The 11,396-nt window shown below is 45.2% G+C and overlaps 1 protein-coding gene across 1 annotated transcript in view; it reads left to right on the forward strand.

The window, feature by feature from the left end:
• LOC117528424 (MAGUK p55 subfamily member 2-like) overlaps nucleotides 1-4,448 on the forward strand; it is a 39,495-nt gene extending 35,047 nt beyond the window's left edge. Inside the window, exon 14 of the mRNA XM_034191051.1 lies at nucleotides 4,110-4,448. Coding sequence (XP_034046942.1) covers nucleotides 4,110-4,286 — 177 coding nt within the window. The 3' untranslated portion in view covers nucleotides 4,287-4,448. The remainder of the gene's footprint in view (nucleotides 1-4,109) is intronic.
• Nucleotides 4,449-11,396: the final 6,948 nt, after the last annotated feature.

The following is an 11,396-nucleotide window of genomic DNA, read 5'->3' on the forward strand; positions in this document are numbered from 1 at the left end:
TGCTTGTATCAGAGTGGTTTAATCATTCAGAATTTCAGGTTATAAAATGACCACACATCACCACAGTTTTGGAACCTGTTCTAATTATTATACTTCTGTAATTGTCATTTTCAGCTCCATTTATGCTTTCGGGCACTGCTTTAAAACAATAATTATGCTTTAGGTGTTGTGTGGGCCGCTGAAGAGGAGGTACTGCTGGCCCACCACCACCAGAGGGCGCCCTGCCTGGAGTGCGGGCTCCAGGCACCAGAGGGCGCTACCGCATCATGGGAGTAATCTGGGTGACAGCTGTCACCCATCACCAAACACAGCTGTTTCTACTCAGCACCGAGGTATATCAGGAGGACGGCGTCTCCACCTCAGTGCCGAGATATCGCCTAAGACCAAGGTAACATTCTCTGCAGCATATTCTGTGATTGACAAACTTGTTAACCTTTCAGGACTGGTGACTACTGAGACCCTCCTTCTTTGGATAAGTACTCACCTTCCTGCTGAACTTTGCCAAGAGGTGGAGGCGGCTTCTCCCCTCTCTGTACTGGGTGCGTTTATCCACTCCTGTGTGTTCTTGCTCTCTTCTGCCAGCAGTACCGGATCCGACGAGCGGAGGCAGTGGCCACCTGGGAATTCGGGACTTGGCGGTTCCAGTATTTCCAGGGTTCGGTGGCAGTGGAGATCTGGGTGGTTCCGGTTCGACTGAGACGGACGTCTCCTATCTTCGAGCCTGCCCACACGACACCAGCGGATTCGACCCTAAACATTGTGTTTGTTATACTACTCGTGCTTGTTTCAGTAGTAAATCTTGTTTTTTACTTCCTCCATTGTCCATTCATTGCGCCCCCTGTTGTGGGTCCGTGTTCCTACACTTTCACAACATTAGGGCTGAGACCCAGTACTGTTTCTTGTGTATTGTGTAAGTTTATTCATTCATTTATTGATTGATTGATTGATTATAGTGACGTTCTAAGCCCCCAAGGCCAAGGCATAAGATAAAAAAGAAAGAAAATGGATCATACAAAGATGGATGTTCACATAATAAAGTATGGTGTAAACTTGTCAAGAACAGCAGTTTTTTTGCAGTACAACATGTATACAGCAGGTTTAAGTCCCTAATTTAAAAAAAAAAATGCAAAATTCGACATGCCTTCAGTTTTCTCGATATGAACAAGACTTTGAACCCCCAAGACCAAGGCTTCCTGTACTCATAATCAGGCTAAAGTCTGGACAAAAAATGGTTATCAAGGTACTTTAAGTAAAAGGCTGAGCATCGAGGCACTTGTGTTATAGCTGCTAAGCTGTAATCGTGCTTGAACTGGGCAGAAAATGTGGAAACAAACTGCTACAAGAAGAATCAACTTTCCATGCAACACATTTTCATGACATGTCACAAAATGTTAATTGTGATATTTTGTGCGTATTCATATGAATTTCTTCACATTCCACATGCATGCGCAGCATGCCTTTCATACTTAATGTTCAGAAACACATTTGCATTTTGGTTACGTGTAGGGTTCGGATTAGAATAACAATAATAATAAATAAAACATGACTTACCACAGTATTATTTTCCCTTAGAAAATAATACCCTGCTAATAATTCCCTGCCATGTCGTTGCTGTTGGCATCATCAACACCTCCCAAAAGAAAATACATTTGATATATATATATATATATATACGAGGTCTATTAGACAATAAACCGACCCTTTTATTTTTTTTTTTAACTATATGGATTTGAATGACGTGCGATTACACCAATCATGCTTGAACCCTCGTGCGCATGCGTGAGTTTTTTCACGCGTGTCGGTGACGTCATTTCCCTGTGGGCAGGCCTTGAGTGAGATGTGGTCCCGCCCTCTCGGCTGAATTCCTTTGTTTCACACGCTGCTCGAGACGGCGCGCGTTGCTTTATCAACATTTTTCTGGACCTGTGAGGATTGTCCGAGTGGACACTATTCGAGAAATTAAGCTGGTTTTCGGTGAAAAGTTTAACGACTGATGAGAGATTAGGGGGTGTTTCTGTCGGTGTAAGGACTTCCCACGGACCGGGACGTCGTGCAGCGCTTCCAGGTGCCGTCGTCGGCCTGTTTCGACCTGAAAACATCCTAATTTAAGGCTTAATTCACCCAGGACGTCGTGAGAGAACAGAGAAGATTCAGAAGAGGGCGGCATGAGGACTTTATGCGGACATTCCACTGTTTAAGGACATTTTTAATGAAAGACGTGCGCGCAAATTCGCCGAGTCATTTCCGTGACGACTCGGCAAATCTGTGTGCGCCGCGACAGGAAAAACACCTCCGTGTTGAAAACCATTTGTAAAATTCAGGCGGCTTTTGATGGCTTTCAACAAGTGAGTAACTGAGAAATTGTTTAACAGCTTGGGCATGTTCCAACTTGCCCGTTAAGGTTTCCAACGGAGGTGTTTTTCCTGTCGCGACCCCCCGCGGTTGGGTCCGGCCCGACATGCGACTCTGCCCGCACATTATTTAATTACAAAATGTCCGTTAACAATGGAATGTCCGAATAAACTCCTCATGCCGACTTCTTCTGAAAGTTCTCTGTTCTCTGACGACTTACTGGGTCAACAGAGCGTGAAATGTGGAAGTTTTCAACTTGAAACGGCGACACGCTGCTGCCTCGAAGCGCAGATCGCCGTCAGGCACCATGGGCCGTCCTTATGGCGACACTACCAGACCAAAATCTCTCATCAGCCGTTAAAATTTTTACCGAAAACCAGCTGAATTTATTGAATGGTGTCCACTCAGTTGTGCCTTACAGTTTTTGAAAAAAATTTTATCAAACAAAGCAGCAGTCTCTGAGCCATTCCTAAACAATGAAAAAACGACGAGAGGGTGGGCGACTCCTCACTCAGACTGCCCACAGGCGAATGACGTAACCGACAGGCGTGAAAAAACTCTTGCATGCCCACGAGGGTTCAAGCATGTCTGACGTAATCACACGTGATTCAAATCCATATGGTTTTTGAAAAAAATAATAAGGTCGGATACTTTTCTAATAGACCTCGTATGTATATATATATATATATATATATATATATATATATATATATATATATATATATATATATATATATATATATAATCTTAAAAATATGTATGAATTTTTGGGAATGACTTTTTTGTATGTTTTACCACAAATTTGACTCAACAATTCACTGTGGGATTTCCTGCAGGTATATTGTCAGGCTTGAAGCCAGAGGATTCTCGGTTCGATTCCTCATCAGACAGGAAAATCAAAGGTCCTTTAAGCTCCTTTCACACTGGGCCAACGTAGAGTTGCGTAACATGGCGTACTGACTACGTTGAGCTTATGCAGCCCTAAATGGCAATACACTGAGGGACAAGAGGGTCCGAGAAATGGATGCAAAAAATGTAACATTTTTTTCAGGGGCTTTCACTGTAGGGCACTGGAATCAGTGCTCTATGCAAAACTCTGCTGCTGTATGCAAGTTTATGCAACACTGCGCTACTGTACACCATGCCTCCGCAATTGTACGCTACCCTACGCCAGTCCGGCAAAAAAATCCTTTTAGATTTTTTTTTATCAATACATACCTGCATTGCTTAGATTGTATTCATCCTGCTGGACTCTGCTGAACTTTGCTGGCAGTGAAGCTTCAAAACCACAGAAGAAGAAGAGGCGGGCCAAGCTTCCCCCCTGCATGCAACATACACAGCCATTCCTGCATATTACATACGCAGCACAATGCAACTCTACGCAGGCGTGGTGTGAAAGATGCTTTAGACAAGGTCTTTAATCATCAAGTTGCTCCCAGCACCTTGCATGACAGTTTGTGTAATCATTGTATGTCACTTTGAGCATATGCATTTGAATGAAGAATACACTAGATTTACAATTTTAAAACAGACATTATATGCAGCCTGGTGGTAACGATGTGTTCACAGCAGTCCTGTAACTTCTGCTTTTATGGTCGTCATAGAAACATCCCAGACATATTTGCATTGATTGACTGCACACACTATTTCCCGTTACCATGGATTCAACAACGGCTGCTTCGCTGTTCCTGCTTAAGCTACATACTATGTAAGTCCAGTAAATCTGTGTGAAACCAAACTGTGTTTTCTGGCCGCAGGATGAAGAGCTGCAGAATACATGCAGCAGTAGCAGTCAGATCCAGGCTGCCTGCAGTCACTACTTTGACCTCACCATCGTCAACGACAATTTGGATGAGACTTACAGGACTGTAAAAGCTGCCCTGGACCAGGTTTCTAAAAACCCACAGTGGGTTCCGGTCACCTGGGTGTTCTAGAAGGAGTTAGCAGAGAGGACGAGGGGAAAGGAACCATGCTTCTCTGCAAATGATCACTACTTTTGTTTATTTTTCCAAAGCATGTGAGATATGTATAGTTGATCGAGAAGAGATTTCTAATGTTTGATAGGGGTTTGATGGTAATAAACAAACAGGACAGTACCTGCACCAGGACCCCAGTTCCATAAACCCAACATGTTATGAGAGGACAGTGCAGCTTATGTTTCCATGCTTTTCATTTTGTCCCATTGTTGTCCACACTGCAGTAGGAGGGAAACAAAGCTTCCACATCTAACCACATATAGCTTAGAGTCTTTATTTGAGCATCTGATTCCCGCATACCAGTAATGAAACCTGTCGCTGCCTTACTGGGGACTGTTGCAGCCTGACAGGACTTATCTGCTCAAAACAAAACTGGCGTAATGAATGAACGAAGTTAGAGGGCAGCGAGGTGAAAATGTAAGTGCCCCTTCACACGTAGTGCGAATTTGGTTGATTTGCACATTAAGTGCCCATGAAACAGGAATTGTATGCAAATCTTGTAATTTCGTAGCCGCTTCCAATGCCTCGTACACCTGTTGCTACAACTATCTGTGCACACCAGCGGCTGACAGGCAGTGTGCGCTGTGCGAGCCCATCGAACCTGCTTGCAGCAGGTGTCAGCCAAATTCCAGGTGACACACATGAACATCTAACACCACTCGCATGGCACTTAGAAAATGTTTGGCCATTCGCATTCTTGGCACGACAACAGTCTGCAGACAGTCATTGTCGTACTGGCAGTGAAATTTGTCTTAAGTGCCCCACGAGTGTGGCTTTGGTGTGTGCGCTAAAAACTGACAGGAGGTGTGACCGCCCACTGAAGGAGCTGTGGAGATCTGTCATTCTGGACATCCCAGCTGAACAGTACTGTGTTTGGACAGACATGGACTAACAACTGACCACAAGTGTGTCTGTTTGCTGTCATCAAGTGGACATAAATAAAAACATATATCACTGTGGCGATGGGCTGCAGCGAGCGAGTGTGCGCGTGCATGGCGCACACATGAACAGGCTGCCCCCAGGTTGAAATGGACCGTCAGATCATTACACGCAGCAGGCGATCTGTCACGTCAACCACATGAGCTCTGTTCCACATGATGCCATGTCCTGCAGCGCGCCGTCCACAAGACACGCTTGTCAGCATGACACGCACCAGCAGATGTGGACATGAATGAGACGAGGGAACTGCTAATCATTCATATCATTTCATGACTGTGCGTGAGTGACCATGGGTCATCTACAGAGGAACAGACAGATCATATTTGTATTGCCTGCTTGATGAGAGGAATTTAATACAATGCAATGTTTTTATATGGTGCATCATTTTTATTTTTTTTAAATACGTCCATGTGCTTCCTGATATGAGGCAGTTTCCAGCACTTATCACAGCAATGGTAGCTCAGCTGCTTTGTTCCCATGTGCACTGATCCATCACAGCATGTATTTTTCTTATTTTTTATTTATTGTTTTCTTCACAGCAGCTGCACAATGTGGTTACACATTGTACAGCTGGTGGCACTGTGTTCCCGTGTGCATGAACCGTCGCACCAGCATCATGCACTCCTGCCTGCGGCGCAATGTTTTGTGGTGCGCATATTTCGAACTGTTTCGCGCTGTTTCACCGTATTTGACAAAACTTTGCATTCTGTGTGAAGGGGCCCTAAGCAAAGTGCAAAACTAAACTGTTCTCTGAGCAGGAAACTACAAAAATAATGTTCAATATTCACACAAGATATCTGAGAGGTGAGAGTTTTTCTATTGAAGATTTCTGTAATTTACAGATCAGGTGTGTGTGTGTGTGTGTGTGTGTGTGTGTGTGTGTGTGTGTGTGTGTGTGTGTGTGTGTGTGTGTGTGTGTGTGTGTGTGTGTGTGTGTGTGTGTGTGTGTGTGTGTGTGTGTGTGTGAGCACGCCTTTTGGGAGGAGTGGTCCAGCTCCCTTGTCGGATTTTCATTGTCAGGAAATGGCGGAATGATTTGGGCTTTTTTTCCATCAGAATTTTTTCAGAAACTGTTAGAGACAGGCATTCGAAAAATTTAACTGGCTTTCAGTGAAAATTTTACGGGCTTCGCAGAGAATAAGGAGTGTTACTACAGCTTTAAGGACAGCCCACAATGGCGCTCGGCGCGCCGCGCTCCAAGCTGCGATGATGAGGCAGAAACCACCAGAACATGTCCAGCTCTCCACAATTTCTCTTATACTCACTCGACGGGTAAGCACTGAAAGCCGAGATAGGCATGTCCCAACTTGTCGTCTGGCACTCCGAAACGGAGGTGTTCCTTTGTCGGGCTCCATCAGCGGCTCCGTCGTGACGCGTGAAGCCTCCGTGCGGCTTTCCATGACAAAATCTCTTGTTAAAAGTGAAATCTGCCGGAAAATGGCTGATGTCCAGCTCTTGTGATAACCAGAGAAATTGCACACGACGGTCCCGGCTCCACAGAGCGATCCGTTTAGAAATGATCTGGTGGTTTCTGCCTCGTTGTCGCAGCTCGGAGCATGGCGCGCCGAGCGCCATTGTGGGCCGTCCTTAAAGCTGTAGTAACACTCCTTATCTGTGAAGCCCGTAAAATTTTCACCGAAAGCCAGATAAATTTTTTGAATGGTTTCCAGCTGCATGTCTCTAACAGTTTCTGAAAAAATTGTGATGGAAAAAAAGCCCAAATCATTCCGCCATTTCCTGACAATGACAATCTGACGAGGGAGTTGGACCACTCCTCCCACAAGGCGTGCTCACAGGCGAATGATGCAACCGACAGGCGTGGAAAAACTCACGCATGCGCACGAAGGTTCAAGCTTGGCTGACGTAAAAGCATATGAATCAAATCCATATAGTTTTTGAAAAAAATAAAAAGGACCGTTACTTTATGGACAGACCTCGTATGTATTAACTCCATTGTATATAAGCTGTCTAGTCATTATTAATCTAGAAAAAAATGTTAAATATTTTTTTTAACACCATAAAAAGTTGCCAGAATGTGTTCATTTGTTTAACTAAGTCCAACATTTTCAGTGTAGTTTTCTGAGATGCAAAATACGTCAACCAAATTCCTGTTTTTGCTCAAGTTGTCAGTTGAGCAATAAGCACTGCTCCAATGCAAAATACAAAATATACAATAAATCTAGTGCCAAACTGCAATGCAATTACAATGTCAAACTTTATACAACACAACGATGCAGCAACAACACATTCCCTCAAACATGTCTTTTTTCTTTTTCTTTTTTTATATTTATATATAGTTGTAGGAGACTTTTTAAGTGAGCGCTGTTCTCATCTTTTACTTTGATCAGTGTACAAACACCAGCACTAAACTACAAACAGACTTTTCTAATTTTGTATACATGATGAAAAAAGGAAAAAGGTCCAACACCATATATACGCCGTATTGCGACATGAATTTAAAGGCTGTCTGTGACAGCATATGTTTACAGTTTCCTGACACATGAGTGGCGTTTTCTCTCAGTCAGAGGAGGAGTCTTATGGAGGAGGTCAGATGGATGGTTGCATGTACAAAATGTGACTACAGTTCACATTCCATCTCCTACCAGCAGTCAACATTTGTTACTTTTAATCGCAAACCCAATTTTTCCTTAAACTGCCTTTTCAAACATTTTTAATTGTGTAATCAGCCATAATGAGGGTGCAGAACAGAAACATTTCACAGGAGACACACAAAAATATTGACAAAAATTCTGCTTTTCCTTCATATTTTTCAGTTATTTATTTGCAGATTTAGAGACCAACAACTTGTTGACTAACCTTGACTTCATGGGTAATACTGTGGTCTTTGAGGCATTATTGGATACCATGGTTGCATCTCTTGCGAAGCTGAGTCAGGAATCAGAGTGTCTGGGTTTTTGACTATGCTGGATCAAGATATTTTTGCATGTGAAGTAAGGTCTAACTGGTGCTTTATTGTAGGACTCTGACACTCACCAGTATTCTAAGGCAATGACTGGATGTCTTACTTGGATCATTGGGTACCATGGGAATGATTTTGTGTCATACAAACGGATACGTAGGGAAACTCTGATGAGGAGTATCACGTACATTGTGAGGGAACGGTAGCTATGACATTTTAGTCATGTGGCACGTTTCTCTGGGCATGAACCAGCGGGCATGGACCTCAGCGTTGACTTTTGCGGAGCCAGAGCCAGAAAGTAAAATCCAGCCACATATTTGTTCCATCTTCTTAATAAACCAGCTGACTGTAATTAGTTCAACTCTTCAGGCAGGTGGATGAGCTAATTATTGAGATCACCTGTTTTAGGTGCACAGGTAGAAGCAACACATGATGGTAGGGCTTTTACTTTCTGAAGCCAGTTTTCCACCTCTGTGAGGACCCCAGCAACTGGAAAAATGGGATGCCCATATTACACTTGGCTGTGGCAGAAGGATGATTGCTTTTGAGAGGTGAGGGTGGACCAGTTGTCTGCCTGGGTGGTTGCCATCCAAGACCACAGGCTGTCCTGTGGTGTGACACCAGCACATGCTCCCAGACCTGAATGTTGACCACTTGCTCATTTCACTGCCATCTTACAGAATGAAAGCCATTTCGAATTTGGGGTGCCGTAATTGAAACCTTGTTGGAATTGCTCTTGCACAAGTGCTTTGGATGAACATACTGTATTTAAAAAATAAATAAATAATAATAATAATAATAATAATAATTGTTATGTATTGGACGCGGGCGGAGGACCGACCAGCGTTTGACAGGACCCAGTATAAAATAAGCAGAGCACGGTACAAAGGATAACAGAATTTAATAACATAACAGTGATGTGCAGAACAAATAAGTGCGCGGTCTGGCGAGGTGGAAGAACAACCGAGTCTGTGAAAGAAGAAACCATCATGTGAGTTCACCACTCCACACACAGAGAGACCACTCAAAGGTGTACATAAACAGCAAACACTTCCTGGCTTAATCACCAATCAGCTTCCCACCCTGCAGGCATGGAACACCCAGTTCAATTCTCCACTGCAGTGGAAGCTGATTAAATGACTAACATAACAGCTCAATATAATAAGGTGTGAGGGACACCACATCTACTGACTGTACTCATGTTAGTCACAAAACCTAAAGTACCTCAGGAAGTGTGCTGACGAGCGTGAGACCTCACCCCCTCCTCTTTCACAGACCATGGCATCAAACCTGGTACGGTCTCTGCATCCATGATGATGAGATGGCTCTCTAGACGACGATCTCACCCGTCTGGTCACAAGGTCGAGTCTCTGGCAGATACACACTGTGTACTCCAGACTTAAATGCAACCATGCCCCAATCCATATAGATGCACCACAGCTGTGAGTCCTGACGAGCTGCACATCTGTCATTCAATTTGCACAGGTATGGCCAGGAGATCTTGAACCTGTGCGGTCAGCCTTTGTCTGACCATGTTTAAAGTCTGATTAGTCATAAAACAAAAAAGACAAACACAAACAACCAAACCACCCCCCCCCCCCCCCACCCCCAGAGGACCGTCCCATCAAACCCCGGGAAGAGGAGAAAAGAAAAACACAACCCAAACTTAAGCTTGCGAACAAAAGAAAAACGCTAACACCCCCCCCCCCCCCCCCGGATGACATGTAGGGACCAACACCCCCCAGAGGACATCCCGCCAGCTCCAGGAGTAATAACCACAGCCGAGGTCCCTCTGGGATCCAAAGTCACCCACGGGGACTCCCAGCGCCTCCCAGAGGACCGTTCCATCAAACCCCAGAAGACGCCCCCCCTCATGACTAACAGACCCAGCCCCGGCCGTCTATGGCTAGATGGACCCACAGCCCTTTCCCCCCAGAGGACACCACAGTCACACCCTGAGAGCGGAAACTGGGGGGGAAAACCAAAGAAAAAAAAAACATACAAACAAAACAACCCCAACCCCACCCCCTCGGCGCAGTGGAAACTGGAAGCACGTTCAGTGTCACCAACCACGACTATACCCCAGAAGTCAACCAGGAGGAGTGGAACAGCGGTAATGGCAGACGGCACAAAACGGCGCCACCCCTCCAACTTCCAAACCAGCCACCAGCTGCAGGTATATTCCACTGCCCCAAACCTCAGCTACGCCAATGGCAGATGGCTCAAAGGCGCGCTGAAGCCGGAGGTGGAACAGGGAATCAACAAAAAAAAACAACACCCCGAACCCCCCCCCCCCCCCCCCCCCCCCCGGGTGCAGAGGTTACCTGGGAAACGCCCAGCATAACCAAACTGCACCACTCCAGCAACACCGACAACCTACGGCTCACACGGCTGGAGCCAGAGGAGAAGAGAGGGCACAAAAAAAAAAAAAACAAAGAAAAAACAACCCAATTACCCCCCCCATCACCCCCCAGAGGACCATCCCATCAACCCTGGGAGGTGAAACCAAAAGAAATAAAAAGAAAGACTAACATAAAGTTAACTGGGTCCTTTCAATGCTCCAGACAGCCTGCAAGGTCACGACCCCAGAACACTAATAGTGTAGAAAATCCCACACAAAAACCAACTCAAAAAACACCCACAAAAAATGAACCAACACAAAACTAAAAAGTGACTTATACCGTCAAGCTAAAACAAATGGAACACACCTGTTCCACCTTAAGAGCTATGATGCTGCTTTCCCTGTGTGCAGCTACATGTAACACACAACCAAAATGTGCTTCAACTAAATTACGCCGGAGCTGACACAACAGACGCAGTAGCTATCTTCACCCGGGGAGACGGGGCTACAACTGTAACAACAGGAAGCCCAGCAACCAGTGCCACAGAACTCCGCCGTGCGCGTTCACCCATTACAGACACATTCATGCAGCTCCCGTTTTACCTCTTATCCGGTTGAAGTGTGACACGAAGCCGTCGCTATTCACACTCCACAACAACCCACGGATAAGGCAACAACAAAGGAACACGGCTGCAAGAGAGCTCAAATCACTATTCAATAATGGGTTCTCCGACACGCACCATCCGGGCGGAGAGCACCCGCAACTGATCCGGATAACTTCTGACGTCTGCTGCCGCCTTCCCGGCGCAGTACCGCCTCTGCTACCGCTGGGTCCGTGATGTATTGGCCAGAGACTACTGTTATGTGT

The sequence above is a fragment of the Thalassophryne amazonica genome, chromosome 16 (genome assembly GCF_902500255.1).
Source record: "Thalassophryne amazonica chromosome 16, fThaAma1.1, whole genome shotgun sequence".
Classification (NCBI taxonomy): Eukaryota; Metazoa; Chordata; class Actinopteri; order Batrachoidiformes; family Batrachoididae; genus Thalassophryne; species Thalassophryne amazonica.